Raw genomic sequence first — 23,924 nt, forward strand, 5'->3', positions numbered from 1 at the left:
TGATTGATTGCCCTTAGTGGACCCATCGGCTTTTGTCTTACTTCAAACAGTGCCCAGGACTGGTACATTAAATTAAATATTATGGTATGTACTTTCCTGTCAATGAGGAAGTGCCTACAAATGATACCTAGTAGCTGTTTTCTTGGAGCAGCCACTATGCTGGTGACAATTTTCCTTTTCCATTTTATAGGCCAAGTGTCGAAATACCTCACAGAGAGGACATATAAAAATATGTGCTTGCGTGCCATTAAATATTTCTTTCCCATCCATGCCAATATCCAACTAGTCAATAAACCTTAACGGCGCATATATATTAGGGTAGCCAGGATTTTATACTGGGGGTGGAGTGGGGATAGAGGGCACTGCTTTTACACATGTTATGGGGCGACATGCATTATAAAAGTTGGTATTGTGAAGAAAAAAAGGTATATTTGAGAAGGAAAGGTCCTCTTGTACCCAATCCCTGGCTACCCGGATACACCAGTGCATATCTGTGCAATTTAAAGTATATCAATCAATAGATTTTGGTTTCAACACAGTTATCTTTAGTAGTATTACTTGCATATTTAAAATATACTCAACAAAATGAATTAAGGACCAGTCTTAATCACATATAACTTGTAAACATTGTTTCAGTAATATCTGACCCATGTTACATGCAAACATCTTGCACACAATGAGTTTTTTTGTGCATTTTTGTAAAACCTACGAAAATACGTATTCTGCTAGAAATCATTACACATTGATTGTAAATATATTTGTCATTTTATTCTCTTTAAATGGCTGTTTAAAACATTAAGTTAAAGAACATTTGTTTTAGAACATGTTAAAACGTAGACACTTTATAACGAATGGAAACTTTTAAGAAAAAAATGCCGAATATAGTTACTGGCCCTGTATTCATTTTGAATCGTTAAATTGCTGTGTATCAAAAATCATTAAACGCATTAACTTATCTTAACTGCTGAATTAACATTATTAATTCAGTCAGTACCTCAACACTACAGATATGGTGCAGTTTACTCTGATAGCTTACATTTCGTGTTTAATTAGTGTAATAAATATATCTGTTATAACTGGTATGATAGCTTACATTTCATGTAATAATTAATGTAATAAATATATCTGTTAAAACTGGTATGATAGCTTACATTTCATGTAATAATTAATGTTTTCAGGCTTTGCTTTGCTTAGCAAATTGTTTTTCTAAAGTTTTTAAGTGCTTCTAGCAACCTGCTACAATACCAGGGAACCTGATTCACCATCTCAGTGTAGGATAAGGTTACTGTGCACACAGCTGGAAACACCCATGACCCTTGCCAGTGTCTGCCATCCAGAGATAATTTGTTATTGTTTACAATTACTTCCTGTCTCCAGTACATTTTCAAAAGTATTAACAACACAGGCCCAATTAGGTGATTCAGAGCTGCTGCGAAATTGAAAGTTTACAGTATGCCATGTGGACTCACTGCAAGATAACATTATTCTTCACTTGAAATTTCACACAATTTGTCACATGCTGGGCTGTAAGAAACACTGTTTATAAAATAGTTTGCTCTGGCATGCTTGTTGGAGCTGTTTGTATTCAAGTTTCAGGCGCCAGAATAAATTAAATATTTCTTCATCTAATTACACCATGATCTATTATTATTAGCAGACAAAACTTTTAAGTTTTATACTAAAACAAATAACTGCTAGCATCTAAAAGCAAAATGTTTAGCAAAAGTTAAGTTTCCGATTTTTAAGTGCATTCCAAAGTTTTCAGTGCAGTTTTCTCAGATTGAAGTGGAAAGGAGATAAGTGGTTCTGGCACTAACCCCTCGATATACCTTTGTTCAGTATTACCAGAACCTTTTTTCAGTTTTAACCAGGAATTATAAACTACAGGTAACTTAATTTTTATTACAAGGTTATGTGGAGTTGTTAATACTAGTTTGTTTTCTTTGACATTATAAATCATGCAATTATATTCAATAACAATTCCAAATATCTTTCCCTCTCTGTTGTGGTGTAAGACCTTGTAATACGTAACTATCCTACTGTATATATATATATATATATATATATATATATATATATACTCTTCAAAAAAAGAAACGCAAAAGGGTACAAATGGGTTATAACTCCGATTTTATGTTTCCTACCGGTTCATGCTTTGTGAATATAAGGTCATTGCATGTCCCAAACACATTCCCACGGTTACATTCGATAAAACGCAGCTACTGTACAATAAAGTTCCAAAATGTGAATATTCGCAAAAACGCAGCCACGTGCAAACCATGTCACCACTGCACGTGCGTTGTCTGCACGTGCAACATGAACACCGACAGTATAAAAGTGCAGGGTGTTCGCTTGCCTGGCCTCTGTATCTGGCCGACAGTTGACAATCCAGGACATGCCACGTCTCAGTGAACCGCAGAGAAACAATGCCATCGGCCGACTAGACGCAGGCGAATCCAGAAAGGCCGTTGCCAGGGTATTCCATGTGTCCCCAAGCACCATCTCCAGACTGTGGGGACCGTTACCAGCAACATGGATCAACACGTGACCTCCCTAGATCCGGTCGACCACGGGTCACTACCCCCGGGCAGGACCGCTACATCCGGGTTACGCCACCTTCGGGAACGATTGACTACTGCCACCTCCACAGCCGCAGCAATACCAGTTTGCGCAGGATATCCGACCAGACCGTACGGAACCGCCTACGTGAGGTAGGAATTCGTGCCAGACGTCCAGTTCGAGGTGTCATCTTAACACCACAACACCGTCGACTCCGACTGCAGTGGTGCCAGATTCATCGACAATGGCCTCAACTGCGATGGAGACAGGTGTGGTTCAGTGCGATTTCTGCTCCGACGTCATGATGGAAGATGTCGCGTGTAAGGCGTCGTGGTGAACGTTATGCGGCAAACTGCGTGCAGGAAGTGGACAGATTCGGCGGGGGTAGTGTCATGGTGTGGGCAGCCATCTCATAACTGGCAGAACTGACCTGGTCCACGTGCAGGGCAACCTGAATGCACAGGGCTACATTGACCAGATCCTCCGGCCACACATCGTTCCAGTTATGGCCAACGCCAACGCAGTGTTCCAACATGACAACGCCAGGCCTCACACAGCACGTCTCACAACGGCTTTCCTACAGAACAACAACATTAATGTCCTTCCTTGGTCATCGATATCACCGGATTTGAACCCAATTGAGCATCTATGGGACGAGTTGGACCGACGCCTCCGACAGCGACAACCACAGCCCCATACCCTGCCCGAGCTGGCAGCAGCCTTGCAGGCCGAGTGGGCCACCATCCCCCGGGACGTCATCCGTACTCTGGTTGCTTCAATGGGCAGGCGGTGCCAGGCAGTTGTCAACACACGCGGAGGCCACACCCGGTATTGACTCCAGATGACCTTGACCTTGGTGGTGTGTCCTATCACTTACTCACAATGGACTAGAGTGAATTGTGAACAATCCTGCAACATTTGGTAATTATCGGACTCACCATTCAATAATTAAATCAATTCTCCAAATGTTACGACAATGTGGTTTTGCGTTTCTTCTTTTGAAGAGTATATATATATATACATTATTTCTTATATCTAGATCACACTTACCTTAATGAAAGCTTTTGCAGAAGGAGGAACAACGAGAACAACTTTCTGAAGATAATTTGGCATTATTTCTGCAAATTTGATGATTGCTGCAAAGAACACTCTGGCCACCACATCAGGAGGATACTGGAGTATCGCCATAGTATGTGTGGCAAAAGCAATGGAGGTATGCCGGGCTCCCTCTGCCTTTTTAAAACAGGACATCACCAATGTCTTCAGTATCTAAAAACATTTGAATACATTATATTTTGCATCGATGAGAAAGGACTATGATAAAAAAAAAAAATGTCTTCCTCTTCTCCCCCCCCCCCCCCCCCCCCCAGTAATAAACCCAAACTTAATCATGAGATTCAGTAACAATCTTTAGGGTGCTATCTCAAAATAAACAAATGAATGATTTTAGTGACACCCCAGCATGAGAATAGAATATATGATTAACGACACCCAGTATGAAAAATACACCGGCTATTGGGGGTCAACTTACGGTAGATGACATAAAGAAAGTGCTATCTCAGTTACCTAATAATCATTTATTAACTCTTGCTTTGGAATGTAAACATTACACCTTCAACTGTATGCCCATATTTCTTTTCATTTCAACTTATTTTTGTGCTTGTATTCAATGAAGGTTCAAGCACGCTGTCCTGGTCAAACAACTCACCTATCTGTCCAGGACAGTGGGTTAGTTGTTAGTTGGTTAGTGAGAGCGAAGAGGGTGTAGTGTGCTTACACCTACCCACTGAGCCCTAAAGAACTCACTGGAGCCCGTACCGGGCTGCGAACCCTGTGGCAACCAGCCTCTAGTCCGATGGCTTAACCACAGCGCGAGGCCGGTTATACCTATAACAAGTTAAACTAATTAATGTAATTCGCCGATGTGGTAGAAGAGGATTCTGGTCGTACTGAACGCTAGTCTGTTTACACGGTGGAGAGACACATTACTATTTCAATGTTCCTACGTTATTAGTTAACTACCGGTCCAAACTGTGAGGACTAACGGTTTCGTATCCGTTCCTCTGTCCGTCTGGCTGTCCAAATTTATTTTCCGTACTTTTGTTTCGCAATACCTCAAGCCATTGAGCTGGAATTTTGTGTATAGCTTTACCACGTACTCTTACAGAGCAAATTTGACTTTATGCGATTTACCCATGGCGAATTTTTACAGATTTATGACACTAGCACTTAGAAAATATGGAAATGCTGTTTTCGGAGTTTCTTTGTTCGCAATGACTCAATATATAATGAAAATTGATCGGTTTTTGTCAGTGTTATGGCTTGGCAGGGGACATGTTTGTTTGTTTGTTTTTGTTTTTTGTTTTTGGATTTTCGGGTGGGTAGGGTGGGTGGGTTGTTTATAAATATTTATTCAAATAAATCGGCAAACAGGCCATAACCCTATATAACTGCCTCTCTGCGAGATGATTTTACATACTATAATGTATAAATTTCTGTCAATGACATAAATCATAACATTATAAAAATATCATTTCAGCCATTACATACAAACTACAACCGGCCTCGGTGGCGTCGTGGCAGGCCATCGGTCTACAGGCTGGTAGGTACTGGGTTCGGATCCCAGTCGAGGCATGGGATTTCTAATCCAGATACCGACCCCAAACCCTGAGTGAGTGTTCCGCAAGGCTCAGTGGGTAGGTGTAAACCACTTGCACCGACCAGTGATTCATAACTGGTTCAACAAAGGCCATGGTTTGTGCTATCCTGCCTGTGGGAAGCGCAAATAAAAGATCCCTTGTTGCTAATCGGAAGAGTAGCCCATGTAATAGCGACAGCGGGTTTTCTCTCAAAATATGTGTGGTCCTTAACCATATGTCTGACGCCATATAACTGTAAATAAAATGTGTTGCGTGCGTCGTTAAATAAAACATTTCTTTCTTTTACATACAAACTACAAATACTGGGTGTGTTTAAACATACAGTACACATATTTGAACCAACCCAAAAACTCGTGCACCTATCCATTAACTATGTATAACTGCTTGACCAACTGAACAAAAAGTGCACTGCATCTTCAAAAGGATGGCCACAACTACAATAAGGATCATCATAGGTATGTCTTATGAATCTGTGGGCATTTAGATCACTGCAATCTAATCGGAGCCAACAATGGATTATTTGATTTCGAGCGCGATTTTGATTCTAGAAAGTATTTATGTGATAAGTTTTTAAGTGGCCATATTATTTCCTTTTTGTTGAGAGAGTTCAACTTTCTAATATTAATATCAAGGGCATTTCAGTCCCGAACTGCTGACAGCGGAAATGATTTCATATACAGTATTGTTATGGTCCAAATGTTTTTCAATTTATCAGCATTTTGAAGGGGATTATTTGTCACTGCCATTACTGTTGGAACAGAATAGAATAGGTGTTCAGTAATACCCCAGCACGAAACATACATCGGTTATTGGGTGTCAAACTATGGTAAATGCTAACAAATAAAGTGACGAGCAATGTGACGGAACATGCTCTTAATTTTGTTTTCGTCTGTGGCGATATTAATTGTTTTAGAGGGCCGTGTGCAGTTCCAATATGCACTTAAGCCCAGGTGGGCACTTTGTTACGTAATACCTCCGCGAGTGTGGTTTTTACGACCGTGATTTTGGCGACTAGGCGTCAGCAAGTCTAGCCATCTAAGAAAAATATGCCGGCTTGGTCGCTGTGGAAATAGCACTTGTAGGTTTTCGGTACCGCGATGTGCCCCCAGGCGATACTGGGATTTTTTATAATAAATAGCTAGGGTGTTAGAGATATCGAGGAGAAACATATTGGAAGCCTTCCAGGGAATGCGTCCGTTTGGACTTGGTAAGTATTATTTCTGCTCTGTTGTATAACCTTGATGTGATTGATGTGACTTTAAATATTTTAATACTGTATTATACCAATATTATTTAGACGGTGCTGCTGGTAATCTGACGCAGTACACTGTAGGCTCACTGTTCTAATATATATATATATATATAAAGCTTAACCAGTCATCCTGTAGGTTATTGTCTTTATTGTGATAGCTACCAGTATTAATTCTGTATTACAAGGTTACTGAATGAGTAGATAAGGGTTAATTAAAAATTAACCAGTTAGGAATAGAGTTGTAATTCCTTTATTAATTAAGTTCCCCTGGAAGCGTTTCTCAATTATCACACGTGTGGGTGTTGTGTCACGGTGAAGTGATTAGAATATTGTATAAACTAGACACCTAGTGATTAACTAATTAAGTGATCAGTTCTGGGTTGTTACTATTTGTTGTTGTTAATTAACTACTACGGCAGTACATTTGTCAGCGTAGATTAATACAGATTCCAAAGTGTATTGTGTTTTCGTTGTGTTTTCTGGTGAACTAAATGTGCTATATTATATATACTTTATATAAGATCTTATCTCTGTTCATACCTAGCGACGAGCCACGCGGGTATATACTGCCCGATACAGAGAGATCTAATAGATATACAGTTAGGAGAGATATTTGGATAATCGTGTTTCATTCAGTTACGGGTATTATAGGATCCCCGTGACAGGAGTGAAAATTGGGGGCTCGTCCGGCATCTGAAACGGAACATGCATATTTAAAAACGTATTGTTTGTAAATGGGGGCTTTATAAATTATTTTTACAAATTAACCAGAAGTAGCAACGTTGTTCACTAGAAAATTAATTAATAATAAGTGCGTCATATCTAAACATGGATAAGAATTTGCTGGATAGACCTACGCTCAGTGTAGTTGAGATTAAGCGAGCACGTAAGGCTGAATTAGTTGAAATCGCGGGTGAGCGAGAAATTGATTTAACATCAGCTAAAACCTTAGGTGATATAAAGACAATTATTATCCAGGAAGTTTTTGGTGATAGGCCTGTTATGGAAGACAGTGAGATTGTTCCAGAGATAGAGATAAATGAGTTAAGTGTGGAACAACAATTAGCTTTTAAAAAACTTGAGTACGAAAGAGAAGAACGTGCATTAGAGATAGAGAGAGAGAGAGAGAGAGAGAGAGAGAGAGAGAGAGAGAGAGAGAGAGAGAGAGAGAGAGAGAGAGAGAGAGAGAGAGAGAGAGAGAGAGAGAGAGAGAGAGAAGAGAGGGATATAGATAAAGAAGATATAGATAGAGAAGATAGAGAGAGGGATAGAGAGATAGAGAGAAAGAGAAGAGAAAGATAGATAAGATAGGCATAGAGAGAGAGAAAGAGAAGAGAGGGATAGAGAGAGAGAGAGAGAGACAGAGAGAAAGAGAAGAGAGGGATAGAGAATTCCAGTTAGAAAAATTAAAAGTGGAACATGAGTTAAAATTGAATACTGAAGAAGTTAGACGAGAAGCAGGAAATGGGTTTAACATGTCGGAGGCTTATATATCAGTGCCTATATTTGATGACCAGGAGGTAGATATGTTCTTCGAACTTTTTGAACGGGCCACTAAGCAGCTAAATTGGCCGCAGTCTAAGTGGACATTGTTAGCCGTGTCTAAGTTTAAGGGGAAGGCTAGTGTGGCTTATAATTCAATGAGTGATGAGCGAGCAAGTCAATACGACCTAGTTAAGGCGGCAGTGTTGAGGGCGTATGAATTACGACCTGAGGATTATCGTTTACGGTATAGCGAGTTGAGAAAAACGCAGGGTCAGTCTTATAGTGAGTTTGTGGCTAAGAAGGCAGGGATGTTTGATAAATGGGTGGTGTCTGATCAGGTAGAGTCATACACCGAGTTACGGGAGTTGTTGATCTTACAGGACATTAAAAATGGAATACCAGTTAGCTTACGTATTCATTTAGAGGATCGTGATGTCAAAAAGATAGAGGAGGCAGGCATAGTGGCAGATGATTACGTGTTAATACACAAAGCTCAGGCAGTACAGGGTAGCTCTATACAACAAGGTGATAAGAAGAAATTTCAGCCAGTTTTTTCCCGGGAAGGTAACTATCGGGGAGAGTCATCTAGCTGGTCAGCTAGTCAGGCAAAGAATGCACCTGGTGGGCAAAGTAAGGATAGGCCTGCATTATCAGCGAATACACGAACTTTTCGTCCACATTGCAGTTACTGTAAAAAGGATAACCATCTTGTCGGGGACTGTTATAAAAGGAAACGCAATAATGCGCAAGTGGTCGGTTTAGTGAGGTCAGCTCCGTTAGCGAGAGAGTTAATGGTTAGTCCCATGGCAGAGAAAGTAAACCCGTATGTGTCCACTGGTATGGTTTGTGATGTGAAACAAGAATTGAGTCCTAAGGCAATATCAATCTATCGAGATACCGGGTGTAGTCAGTCACTGATCACGTCGGAGTGTTTAGCTGGTATAGAGAATTCAGATATCGGACGTAGTTTGGCTTTAACCTCGGTTACTGGAGAAAAAATGGTTGTCCGGTTACATAACGTTTTCTTGTGTTTGAAGTTTGTGACGGGACCAGTCATTATGGGTGTTGTGAAGGACTTGCCTGTTGAAAACATAGGAGTTTTGTTGTGTAATGATTTGACTAGTCAGTGTTGTCAGCCGAAATGTGACCAATTGTTAATTAAAGACAACCCTTTACCAATAGAAGAGAGTGAGGTTGATCAGATTAAATATCCTGCGTGTATAATGACTAGGGCTATGGCCAGAAGGGTAACACGAGACCCAGAGGATATTTGTGATTTGTCTGATACGTGTGTGAGCCATGCAATTGGAGTGGATGAGGTTATCAGTAAAATGGTAGATAAGTCAACTTTGGAAATAAATGTGGTGGAACCTGTTGATCTCCCGCAGAGGGGAATTGAACCAGTTGTGTTTGATAGAGGGGACTTACCTTGTAATAGAGAAGAGTTAATCCTAGAGCAGGGGGCTGATCCAAGTTTGTTGGCAGCTCGCACTACATTGTTAACAGAGAGTGAGATGGAGGATCAGATGTCAGGTTATGATATGGACAAGGGAGTATTAATGAATAAGAGAGTTAGAGATAGGAAGGCTAGGAAGCAACTGAGCCATGCTGAGAGCAAAATAAAATCAGTGTTTGATAGGAAGACTAAGAGTCGGGAATTTAAACCAGGGGATAAGGTGCAGCTGTACCTTCCCATTAAACGGGGTTCATTGCAGAACAGGTATTTCGGGCCCTATGTTGTGCACAAACGGGTTAATGAGACAGGGTATGTGATAAACACTCCTGATAGGGTTAGGAAAAGTAGGTATTGTCACATCAATTTGCTAAAAGGTTATTTTGACAGACTGCCGATAGTTCCAGAGAGACCGGTCCAAATTGAGAGTCACTCAATTTCCTGTGATGACGTCAAGACTGCAGAGATCAAATTAACCAACAACCAGATTCTAGGAGACTTGAGCCCCCAGCGAGAAAAGTTGACTATGCTGATACAAGACAATATTTCCATTTGTCAGGACCTTCCAATGGTTACCAATACCTTAAGACAGGATGTGCGCTTAGAACCCAACGCTAGACCGATTCGACAGCATGACTATCGGAGAAAACCTGGAAAAGGTGCGACACTGAAAAAGAAGGAAACGAAGTTCCAGAGGTCAGATGAATGCGAGAAGTCATTCAACCGTCTCAAGCAGATGCGCTCCTCATCTCCCGTGATGACAGCACCAGACTTCCGATTGCCTTTCAAGCTAGCTGTGGATGCCAGTGACGTGGGGCCTGGAGCTGTGCTGTTCCAGGAAGACGAAAATGGACTGGACCATCCTGTAAGTTTCTTCTCCAAAAAGTTTGACAAACACCAGGTGGACTATTCCACTATAGAGAATGAAGCTTTGGCCATGGTACAAGCTCTGAAGCATTTTCAGATCTACGTGAAATCGGCAGTGCATCAAGTGGTTGTCTTTACGGACCTTAATCCGCTTACTTTCATTCACAGAATGAAAGCCACCAACCAGAGAGTTTTGAGGTGGAGTCTTCTTCTGCAGGAATTCCCAATTACCATTGAACACATCAAGGGTACTTCCAATGTAATCGCTGATGCCCTGTCCCGAAGTTGAACGTTATGATAATGTGTTGACATTCTTGATTTCTGTTTTGTTTTTATATACTTTATTGTATACCAGGGACTCAGAGACTCAGTGTGATTACTGGTAGTCACCTTATTACTATGTGTTATAAATGCCCGGATGCGTCGGTTAACGCACCTTTTGTTTTAATGTAGTATATTTCCCTATTGCTAGAGTAGAGGAAATATCCTTTTTGTGACGGAACATGCTCTTAATTTTGTTTTGTGGCGATATTAATTGTTTCAGAGGGCCGTGTGCAGTTCCAATATGCACTTAAGCCCAGGCGGGCACTTTGTTACGTAAAACCTCCGCGAGTGCGGTTCTTACGACTGTGATTTTAGCGATTAGGCGTCAGCAAGTCTGGCCATCTAAGAAAAATATGCCGGCTTGGTCGCTGTGGAAATATCACTTGTAGGTATTCGGTACCGCGATGTGCCCCCAGGCGATACTGGGATTTTTTAATAAATAGCTAGGGTTTTAGAGATATCGAGGAGAAACATATTGGAAGGCTTCCAGGGAACGCATCCGTTTGGACTTGGTAAATATTATTTCTGCTCTGTTGTATAACCTCGATGTGATTGATGTGACTTTAAATATTTTAATACTGTATTATACCAATATTATTTAGATGGCGCTGCCGGTAATCTGACGCAGTAAACTGTAGGCTCACTGTTCTAATATATATAAAGCTTAACCAGTCATCCTAGAGGACCTAGATAAACTGTAGGATATTGTCTTTATTGTGATAGGTACCAGTATTAATTCTGTATTACAAGGTTACTGAATGAGTAGATAAGGGTTAATTAAAAATTAACCAGTTAGGAATAGAATTGTAATTCCTTTATTAATTAAGTTCCCCTGGAAGCGTTTCTCAATTATCACACGTGTGGGTGTTTTGTCACGGTGAAGTGATTAGAATATTGTATAAACTAGACACCTAGTGATTAACTAATTAAGTGATCAGTTCTGGGTTGTTACTATTTGTTGTTGTTAATTAACTACTGCGGCAGTACATTTGCCAGCGTAGATTAATACAGATTCCAAAGTGTATTGTGTTTTTGTTGTGTTTTCTAGTGAACTAAACGTGCTATATTATATATACTTTATATAAGATCTTATCTCTGTTCATACCTAGAGACGAGCCACGGGGGTATATACTGCCCAATACAGAGAGATCTAATAGATATACAGTTAGGAGAGATATTTGGATAATCGTGTTTCATTCAGTTACGGGTGTTATAGGATCCCCGTGACAAGCAACATCAATAAAAAAAAAACTATTCAAGAGTCAAATATAAAAACAGTGCATATTTGTCGGGGGCACCAATGATGACAAATAATTAGGAGTCATACCTTTAATCATTTTCTTAAAAAAGCACAAATTTTATGAAATTTATGGCGTTGATTTAAAGGAATAAATCCTGTTTCGTTATAGATTTGTTTAATTATTATTTATTATTATTACTTTTATTCCCAGCCTCTTGTTTACAATTAGAACAACATATGCCAAGGGTAAGACATGGGTTGTGTACATAAAAATAATAAAACAACATAATATAATATTTAGGGTACTGTCATCCAACCCTCCCTCCACCACCCCCCCCCCCCACCCCCCACCCACCCCCCCTCTCTCTCTCTCTCTCTCTCTCTCTCTCTCTCTCTCTCTCTCTCTCTCTCTCTCTCTCTCTCTCTCTCTCTCTCTCTCTCTCTCTCTCTCTAACTGTGTGTCTAATCAATTTAGCTATCCATGTATCTCTCTCACACAAATAAACGCACATTTTTCTTCTTTTCCATTCTATGAACGACGTATATAAATACTTAAAATGCGCACATGATACATATATATACCCCTCAACACCGGACGTTTTCCGCGGTCCCGTGATTTACACATCTTTTAACACTATATTTTACCCCTCTAAACTGGAAACCTCTCTAAACTGAACACCGGACAAACAATTCGGTCCCAATGTGTCAACTTAGTGTAAATCCTACCCCCGAAAACCGGACGATCAAACCGATACCAATCAATATGGCGCCCACCTGTCTGTGAACACCGATGGCTAGTGCAATATGCGCATGCTCGAGATCTCTGTTAACAGTGTAATCACCGCTGCATACAGTACAGGTACCGCTCAGCAGGCAAGATTAGCAACTTGACAATAAACAATTAAAAGGACTGATCGCAAGCTTTGGTATGGAGTTAACTACTGTAAACACATTGATTGTGTTGTAATTATGGTTAACATTAGCAGAACAGAACAGAACAGAACAAAACAGAACTTTATTACGCTCAGGCCGTTACACAACGGCATATGAGGAACATGATATATAAACTGTAGTGACAAGATAGGGTTTACAGGAGACAACAGTACAATAGTATTAATACAAATGCAATAAAGTAATAGAGACAATAGTATAATACAAATGCAATAGAATAATAAGGAATAATATAATACAATTAGAATAAAGTAATGTAATGTCACATTATTGTAATTCCTACCAAATGTGCTAATCAGACATGCGTACACATATATACATGTATACTTGGGTAGTAATAAGACATTGTACATAATTCATATACATATATTTTAGGGTTTACTGCATTTATTAATAATTTCTTTTATTAATTTACATATTTTCTTGAGAACACTTATTTTGCTATTCGTCATTAGTTGTTTACATTTCAGCGAACTTGGTTTATTATAATAATATGGCTTAAGCAAATTTTTAGTGAAAGAAGTACATGTGAATAAATAGTGAAATTCGTCTCCAATATCATTATTGTTACATAATGTGCACGTTCGATCTTCCACTGGGGTGTTGTTCCAGCGTCCTGTTTCGATTGGTAAGTAGTGATTAGATGTTCTAAATTTGAGTAATATAATCCAACATGTTTGTGGTAATATAATAAGATATTTTTCAAATCTAAGGTTTTCCTTAAATATAGTTTACGTTTTACCTTTTGATGATAAAGTTATGTTTGTATTCCATTGTTGTAAATAGTGGTCGGTTTGTCTTAATTTTACTTGATTAAGAAGTATTTTTACGGATGAAAAGTTCCGTGACATCCAAACATTTGTCATGCCTAGCTGGTTAAATATATCTTCGACCATTTTTATCCATTTATAACTATATCCATTAACAGAAAAGTCGTGTAACATTAATTCATGCAGTAAAAACGATGATTTTGTGTGTTTACCAGATACGATACGGGCCCAAAAACTTATAATTCTTTGTTGAATAATTAGTTTAAGGGGCCTTCTTCCTAGTTCTCCTTATAACATGAATAGCGGGGTGCCTTTTTTAACTGGTAAGATGTGTCTTAGGAATTTTATATGAATAGTTTCAATGATATCGTTGTTTTCATAACCCCATATTTAGCACCCGTATAAGAGAATCGGGAGTACAATGGAATCAAATAGTTTTAATTTGCATTCTATTGAAAAGTTATTGTCTTTAGATTTAGACAGAACAAAGTGCATTGCTTTTTTTGCCTTTTGAGTTAGTAGTTTTTTGCTTGTATTAAATGTATTTAGTTTGGTAAAAGTAAGACCTAAGTATTTATATTCTTTTACGTTTTCAAGCACATCATGTCCAAGTGTAAAAACTTTCTTCTAATCATTACTGGTGCCATTGAAAATTATTATTTTAGTTTTACTTGCATTTACTTTGAGTTTCCCTTTATTGCAATATTGTGAAAAGACATTTAGGGATTGTTTTAAGTCAGAGGAGTTTGATGCGAGAAGCGCAGTATCGTCAGCATATAATAAACATAAAAAGTAAAGAGCTGTTTTATCGAACGTTTCATCTCTATCCAGGGATACCCCAGTACAATTTTGGCTTTTTAAGTAATTATCTAGATCATTTAAATAAAGGGAAAACAGGACAGGCGACAAATTTTCTCCTTGTCGGACACCGATGTTGCATGGAAATAGCTCAGAGGTTTCGGTTTTTGTACAAATACATGACTTTATTCCTTGATACATTTGATAAATTATTTTTAAGAATTTTCCATTAATATTATTTTCTAACAGTTTCTGCCATAGGCAAGTTCTAGAAATAAGATCAAAAGCTTTTTGGAAATCTACAAAAGCACAAAATAATTTCCTTTTTCTTGTCTTTAAAATTTCTATCAGAGAATGTATATTAAATAGATGGTCGGTAGTCGAGTAGCCTTTTCGGAAAGCAGTCTGAGATTCATTCAGTATATTATTTTCTTCAATAAAAGCATTTAATCGGTTATTTAAAATTGTGGTGAACAGTTTAGAGATGCAACAGAGCAATGTTATTGGTCTATAATTTTCTGGTAACGAACGATTTCCTTTATTTTTAAAAATGGGTTTAATTACTCCAGTCAACCATTCATTGGGAAAAACACTATTGTGGAGTTCGGGTTTGGGTTAGATGTCTTTATTAAGTTACGAGTGTGTTTTAAGGTCTTAAATGTGATCCTTCACAAACATGTCTCATGATTTGCTTCAAAGATTGACACAAATAACTGGGAATTTAATTTGGAACGACACGAAGCCGAGTACGATCAGCAAGTGTTTCTCCGTCGCTGGTTTCTCGCCGACCGACGAATCGGTGCTTGAAGACGATGACGACGACGACATTCCGTTATCACGACTAACACGCGAACTCGTCACTGCCGACGTGGACACTGACATCTTGACCAGCTTCGACGATGACGTGCCGATTGAAGACTGCACAAACGAGTGGGAGAGAGAACTAGTGGCCAACTTCCGTGGGGACGAAATACCTAATGACAGAAGCGACAACGAATCCGAACAAGATGTATCTGTTCCGGGAAATGATCTCAGCTATCCTGACGTGTTCAACATGCTTCAGATTTTAAAGGACTTTGCAATACAGAAAGATGAACGTTTCCTATTGCATGTACAGGAATTAGAAAGTTTAACGCAGGCAACCATTGTTAAACACAGATGTGAAAGACAACAGACATCGATGGATACGTTTCTCAACGTAGGCTGATTTATCGATTGATTGACAATTTGTGGACTTTTTAATGTATTTTTTATTCAATATTACTCCCATGGATATTTTTATTTTTATAAATGCTCATAAATGCACCATTTTTCAACATATTCTTGTTGTTCTTGTTTTAAAACACTTTAACACTTTCCCTATTTTATGGAGAACAGAAGGTATTTCCATCCAGGCAGACCCTGAAAACAAGACACCTCTGACTACCGGACATTTTACTTGGTCCCATGGATGTCCGGTATTGAGGCATTTCACTGTATATATATATATATATATATATATATATATATATATATATATATATATATCTTTATTACATACCCATTAAATCTTACTATATAAATGCAGTCCTGAATACAAAAATGAAATACACTTCTCCGTATTCAACTCAACTGCCGGAACTATACCGTATTCAACGCTACTATTTATAGCACATGGTTACCGGGAATACCCTTCGCAATATGTAAACAAAGTTTATGCTTGGTTTGTTTAAAATGCTATTTTGTGGGAAATTTGAATTGAAAACGGTGACAAATATTTACAATTTAATGAGCGCAATACCAAAATTTGAGACGGGAACACTACTAACGAACGAACTTTTAATCCACGATAGTTAAGGTCGACGTCAGTCACTTTTTGGACCCTTGTTTTGGCTTCGTACACAATTCTTATTCTATAAATAAAACATCTCCAACCGTAATTTTGTGATATGATATAATTGACAAAAGGTACCTTTTATTTTTTTTATCTTTCAAAACAATTTTTGAATTATTATTTGGAAAAAAATTCCAATTTAGGGTATGTAATAAATGAATGAATGAATGAATGTCTAACGACACCCCAGCACGAAAAATACATCGGCTATTTGGTGTCAAACTATGGTAATGCAAATAAATAAAGTGATGATCAACATCAATATCAAAATTCAAAGTTTAAACAAAAAAAGTGTAAAGAACTGTGCAAAAACACAAGTATCACAGAATTTTACGGATACTGAATTTTACTCAAAACTTCAATTTTGTGCTGTATTGGCTATTCTCAAAGAAAATGTTACACTCCTGCACCACGGTGAGGTTACAGCACGCGCAGGGGTTATGTAATACATACAAAGCTACATATATGTGGTTTTCTGATTTCTGTATTCCACTAGTGTATTTCCTGCCGGAAACCCCTCTGCCTGCGGCATCTGAGTTTCCTGCAGGAAATACACTCATGGAATACAGAAATCAGAAAACCACATATATCTAGTTTTGTATATATATATATATATATATATATATATATATAAATATCAACTAATATATCTACATTATTACTACGTGGACTGCTGGGAACAAGAAGATGCACAAGGAAAGTTACCAAATTAGGTCTGTTCAAAGAGGGAAAATGCACTGACCACTTGGTGAAGAATTCATTAAGATTGTTTTTACTAAGATAAATACATTTTTCTACTTTATATCTTTGTTTAGCTTCGTTTTGGAAATGTATAATATTTAATTAGACCCTTTGCACTTTACATTATATGTAAAATATTTAGCTAATAATAGTAGCAGGTCAAAACTATTATCTGTTTTAATATTATCTTCACATCCAAATATCACTAGCTAAAGAGAAAGCTATAAATTACATATATGCTTACATGAGTTTGATAACCAATTTAAATAATCATTCAAAAGTTCTGAACAATTTTATATTCCCAAAATAAATGTACTATAGATTTTTTTCCTTCATGACAAAAAGTACACGTTTCTCTGTCAATTAATTTTAATTTATATGCGAAACTATTAGTAGTTAGTATATTGGAACCATCCAAGTTGTATTTCTTGTGTGGCTACAAATGGTTTTAAATAGATAGTGTGGCAATTAAGGTCTGGAATAAAATAATTTTGCCATTTTGATATTGCAGAATTTGGCTTTTCAGAAGTTACAAGTGTATAATAGTATAGTTTCGAGCCATTTCTGATAGAACATAGTTTTCGTTGAACGGGAGAATCATCTAAAGGAATATTTTGTTTCTATTTTATTCAGTTTCGTCTTCCTAAGGCAAGCCTTAAGTGAGTTATTAATTCCCTGATACTCTAAAAAGATGCATTTAATTTGTATAAATTATTGAATGCGATTAAGTTAAAAAGTTGCCGTATTCATCAAAAAGATCACATATTTGAGAAACACCTTTCCCAAACCACTTCTTTTAAAAAAATTTTTTTAAAATTGCTGTTAATTTTTATATTGGAATTAAAATAAATTGGTTCTGATAAAAACTCTTGAAATTATGAAACTTTAATTGATGACGAGAAGTTACGGAATGCAGTAATACATTAAAGATTTTATTGTGGTTAGTGCCCCTAACAGCACCATGCATTCTTTGAGGAGCATCCATATGAAATTGTTCAAATACTTCTGCTTGGCCTTCAGTACAGTTATCCCATATATAGTCACAGCAATCAAACAAAGGTAATATATGATTTATAAAGCATATCTAGTATTTTCCTATTTAACGATACTTTAGGCCACGGAAGCAATTTATCATTGGGCCAACCTTTGTAACCAAATGTTCAATATAACAATGCCACTGTTCATCATTTTGATATATTAGACCAAGATGTTTATGATTTTAACGTCATTTATTTTTGAATCACCTGAATACAAATCAGGATCAGTACGAGACTGACTTTACCTTGAGAAGGTAAACAATTCTGCTTTGTTGGGTGAGAACTTAACCTGCTGTTTATCTGCCCAGTCAGATATCAAATGCATATATGAATTTATTGTACGATGTCCCAAAGCATAATCATCTAAAGTAATTTAAAGCGCAGTATCATCGTCGAATAATCTAATATTACAGCTAACATTGTCAACAATATTAACATAAACCAAGAACAGGAGAGGTCCCAATAGCATGTTGTGCTTTTGCAGTACTCTCAGATTGCTTAATTATGTGTGTGATATATTGTGTGTTTATTTGTTAAAGACACGTGTAATAATAGGGAAATTTGTACCGGTACTTGTAACTATGCTATAGCACCTTTAAAGCCAATATCTTAACCACTATATAACCAAGGTCGTTGAGTACAATTGACGTAATATGTTGAGATTTGTCTAAAATACTCTTGAAGGAGTTATCCACCTTGAATTACATAAACACTTGCTTCTTTTCACTCACAAATACATGGCCTAGGACTGTTTTATTTTAGAGCAATGGGTTAAAACTTTCTTATATTATAGTACTTATGTATTCGGATTTGTGATCAATAATTATAACGAAACATAAAAAAAAAACCTAATGAATTATTATGTGTATTTTTATTAATTTTTGTTTTAATTTCTCTTAAATTCAATTTATCGAATCTACCATGTGTCACACATTTTGTGGGAAACTCGGGCATTTGGAATTATTGTTTCCCAATAACGCGAGATCAGCCCATGTTCTTTCGAGGAAAATCAAACTTCTTAGAACAATTGGAACGAGACACATCACTGGATGAAAATGATACTTAACAAAACATTTCATTCGTTACCATGAATGACATAAAAACAATCTGAATAAAGACTCACAGAAATTAACAAATACCATGGTCTAGTTTCTCGTTGATGACTCAAATATGATAAATGTAAATCAATCTCTCTCTCTCTCTCTCTCTCTCTCTCTCTCTCTCTCTCTCTCTCTCTCTCTCTCTCTCTCTCTACTCTCTCTCTTTCCCCTATCCCTCCCTCTCTCTCTCCTCTCTCTCTCTCTCTCTCTCTCTCTCTCTCTCTCTCTCTCTCTCTCTCTCTCTCTCTCTCTCTCTCTCTCTCCATTTTCTCTCTCGCTGTCTGTCTCTTTCTCTGTGTCTCTCTCGGTCTCTTTCTCTCTCTCTCTCTCTCTCTCTCTCTCTCTCTCTCTCTCTCTCTCTCTCTCTCTCTCTCTCTCTCTCTCTCTCTTTTGTCTCTCTCCCTTTTCTCTCTATCCCTGTCTCTGTGTGCGTGTGGGTGCGCGTACGTGCCTGTGTGTGCGCGTACGTGCGTATGTGTGTGTGTGTGTGTTTGTGATCACAAGAAATAAATATAAATAATTTCATTTTCTACTATTTCATAAATTTATACTGCATGTACAACAAATTGTAATAAACGTAAATGATTGAATAACATATGATGCCTTGGATTGATTTTGAACTGAATCTCCATAATGACCCATTACTTATATATATATACTGTATATATATATATATATATATATATATATATATATATATATATATATATATATATATATATATATATAAACTAGCACTAGTTAGGTGAAATTATGTTTACCGCGAATCGTTTGACAAGAGGATGGCGTTTATTACTGTTGCAAGTTTTATGACTTGTGAAGGATGGCAGGAGGGGAAAAATGGGAATAGAATGTGTACATTAGTGATGGGAATCGGTTTGGATTTCATCATCGATCATCAGTTATGATCGGTCGGCACCAACCGATCAACTTTCGATTACACAATCGGTAGGAATTCCATGACCATAAGATGGCTTTGAATTATAAGGACCCTGTACCTATTGTGTGCACCCTGCAAATGGCTAATCGTACCTTTATTAACTATTTAATTTAATGTATCTTTATATACAGATGGAAACAAACCCAAACCAATTTATATTTACATCAATTTTATCATAAAAGCTGGAGTTACAGTTAACATTTTCCCACACAATCGATTATGGACGTTTATAATCGATCATCACATCATAAGAAGCAGTCCGATCAATTTTCGATTATAATCGATTATAATCGGCCTTTGATATACCAGTCGTGGTGTATGTATTAAGTACTAGTAATCAATACTAACTTTCTCTCCTTCATATGACCACATGTGCAGAGGTGTGCTATATATCTCCATGTTTCGATGACGTTCAACTTTGATATCAATCCTTGTAGAAGATCCATCACAATCGGACAACTGTATATCTGACAGAATACAGTTTACAATAGCATCGACCTGAAAAATAGCCGACATTATCATTCAGCCTGGTTTTTTATTTGTTATATAAAAATGAAGACTTCTCAGAATATTGCTTTATCAGTGGCTATTAGGTATCTAATGCATAACTGGAGTATCTATAGAGTAGCGACAAGGTTCGCTGAATAATCCGGCTTGTTGCACAAAAGTAATGCGAGACAGTTGGGGGTGGGGACGTAGGCGTGGCTTAAAAACATTTCGGTCCATCGATATCAACGAAAAACGTTAGCACCTCTGGACCAATCAGATTACCGTAAAGTGTATAGACGCAAAGAAAATTTGCGTGCGTGCGTGCGTGCGTGAGTGTGTATTTGTGTGTGTGGTATTGATCACATAACTGCATACGCTAAAAGTGTCGCTGTTATGAAAATAATATATGTTATGAAACTTGGACCAAATTCGATTTGTGAATGGTTTTAATCCATGTTATTTGTTAGACACGCAGATAGACAGATGAGCGAACTTAGTGAAAGTGAAACCTGTTGCTCGGTGATCTTGTCTCTTGAAAGAACAACCTCCATCTTGAGGTTTCTTCTTTGTTTCCTGGAATCAGTTCTGGAATAGACAAAACAAAGAATTAAAAAGTGAAATTAGTTTATGAACATTCCCCGCCTCCTGTTCGCACTGGGTTATTTGCAAATATATATTCGAATATGTTTTAAACCTTAAACAAATTGTTTCTAGGATCGTCTCACCCATTGAACTAAGAAAACCTCGTATGTGCAGTTTTGGCAATTTTCACTTTTTTTTATTATTTCAGAAGCAGAAATCTATTATCTTTTTGTTGTCAAATCTAGTACATGTCCAGGCAATGGAAAGTATGAAAAATGTCAAATACGTAAAACACGTATTTGAAAACCACTGTTTATCTGTTATGACAATCTCGTATATACCAATTGATTATTTTTATCATTATACAATACAAAAATACCATCTTGGAGAAGATAAATGTTTATCCAAAATTAAGCCTGGGACTTACATTAAGAAGCTGAATTTTTTGTTTTTATCCTATACATGGACATATAATAAAGGGGACAAGTCCAAGTTAGGGTAGAAGCAGACAACATACATGTAATATCATTCAATGACAAGATAACACATTATGTAGGACAGGAGGAACAGTTATTAATTTTAATTTCAAATAAATGGCACATATTTGAGAAAAAAAAAGAAAAAAAAGTCAAACCTGTCCAAGCGGCCACCTGTATTTAGCGGTTACCTGCCTTAAGCGGCCACTTTTTTCCTTCCCAAACGATTTATAACGTACATGCACCTGCAATAAGCGGTCACCTGATTAACGCGGCCAGCGGCCACCCAGTGAATGTTTACTATTATATAAAAGTGATATCTAGCAACAGCGTTAAGGTGCAGCAAATAACCGATCTTCACACCTTCAGGAATACTAGTACCCATTCAGTCCCGACATCTTTACTGTGTATCAATTAAGAAAGTATGGCTACGGAAAGCATCTAATTGCCTCTGGGCAGGCTACGCTTGACATTTGTAGATTCACTTACTATGACAATACACCGCATGAAGTATTAAACAATTAAATGGAAAGAGAAAACAAACGTGTTGAGAACGGTTAATTTAATACATTCCAGTGGCAGTTTTTCCTGAAGGAGGCGACATGTCAAAACTTTATTTCTAATAAACTGTGAATAACACATCCATTAATTAGCAGTACAGACGCTAAAACAAGAAACGCCAACATATGTTTTAAAGACTATATGTCGCAACCTGTAATCAGCGGTCACCTGTCTTAAGCGGCCACTTTTATCTACCCCCTTGTGTGACCGCTTAAGACAGGTTTGACTGTATATATTCTAGACACCTAGCTGTTTCATAGTTCAGTAAAGGGAAGGAGGTACACCCGACGCCTATATATATAACTGTCTGCTTTGGGTTACTTTAATGGATACCTGATGTTTCCTTCATGTAAAATTTCAGGTTTTAGGTAAAGGATTCTTAGGGAAGCCACTGCACATGTTTCACATTATTGAGTTATTATTTACGTACAAAATATGTATGGTATCGATTAATATATAGTTTTATTTGTTTATTTTATTTCATAGCTACTGTTATTGTTATGTATGTAAAGAGAGCAAACATGATGATGCATCTTTACTTAAAGGTCTTTTAAAATCTCTCGTTATAAAATTTCCTCCAGTTACACAGTAAACAAGATGTCATTTGTTAGCCCTGTGAACGTTTCTATTAAAATATTATCCGAATTCATGCCAATAGTTTTAAATGCGGCGAATGTTCCTGTTAGTTAACTTAATGAACAATTCGTATACATATTATATTGTTATACACATTAAAAAGTAGCAGACAGCCACCCTATGGGAAACCTATCATGCAACGTTTAAGGTCTAATATACAAGGTTTATAAAAACGTTGACACACCTAATCTATTGGTGACTCGGGGCCAGTTTCACAAAGGTATTTACTGTAATCATCTGTAAAGCAATCGCTAGTGAAAATGTTTTCTTTGGTAATTGTTTTAAGTAAAGTCATTATTGTGCCACATTCTGGCAGACAATACTAATAAACATTACAAATCGTCATTTCTAGAAAATATAGTTTTAAAATTTGGCCCTTACATGTTGCAGCCTGGTCAAGAATGTCTGTGTAGGGTGGGGGGTGGAGAGGAGGGTTCGTTGAACTGTTCCTGATTTAAGTGATTTAGAAACAAAATATTGTCCGGAGAACTGTTCTCTAAACATCACTTACCAGTCTAGGCCCCCGCCCCTGCACAATGTCCTGCATACGTACCTGCAGGTCACTTTCATAGGTTTTTTTCCCCAACAGCAGATTAACAGTCAGTTAAACTAAACAACCTTTATGTTGTTGGTCCCCTGACTGATTGGGCAAGACATGTTGTTTTTTTTAATTAATTTTAATTAGAAAGTCCTGGTCCAGCAAAGGACACATGGCCATGTGCGCTGCTTAACTGTTGAAAATTAGTACAAGTACAAATGACAAGTACGCTAACTGATTCAGGGCCTCGTTCCATGAAGCGATCTTAGCCTTAAGATCACCTTAAGTACATAATATAGCTATTCACCTCAGGTGATTTTAGCACTAAGATTGTGTCGTGGAACAGGGCCCAGGACACAATTTAGACTGGGAGTGTTTATAATATGATACACCTTGCATGGCTAGGATTAGGTATCAGGGTAATTTGACCAATAATGTAGGTCTACTGGTCATACTAAATGAAGAAATTATTAATATGAAAAACTCGTAAGTAAAGTTCAATTCAGATTTTCACAGTGAAATACTCGTAAATGACATTTCCGTAATTAAAATTCAGTTATTCTTGTTTTGCACGGTAATGTATCGAATGTAA

At 37.4% G+C, this 23,924-nt stretch overlaps 1 protein-coding gene across 1 annotated transcript in view; it reads right to left on the bottom strand.

The window, feature by feature from the left end:
• LOC121373027 (protein mono-ADP-ribosyltransferase PARP14-like) overlaps window positions 1-23,924 on the bottom strand; it is a 96,441-nt gene that overhangs the window by 10,446 nt on the left and 62,071 nt on the right. Inside the window, exons 4-6 of the mRNA XM_041499470.1 lie at window positions 21,049-21,124; window positions 20,399-20,548; window positions 3,610-3,828 (exon numbers count right to left, since the gene is read on the bottom strand). Of these exons, the coding sequence (XP_041355404.1) occupies window positions 3,610-3,828; window positions 20,399-20,548; window positions 21,049-21,124 (445 nt within the window). The remainder of the gene's footprint in view (window positions 1-3,609; window positions 3,829-20,398; window positions 20,549-21,048; window positions 21,125-23,924) is intronic.

Source organism: Gigantopelta aegis, chromosome 5 (assembly GCF_016097555.1).
Source record: "Gigantopelta aegis isolate Gae_Host chromosome 5, Gae_host_genome, whole genome shotgun sequence".
Classification (NCBI taxonomy): domain Eukaryota; kingdom Metazoa; phylum Mollusca; class Gastropoda; order Neomphalida; family Peltospiridae; genus Gigantopelta; species Gigantopelta aegis.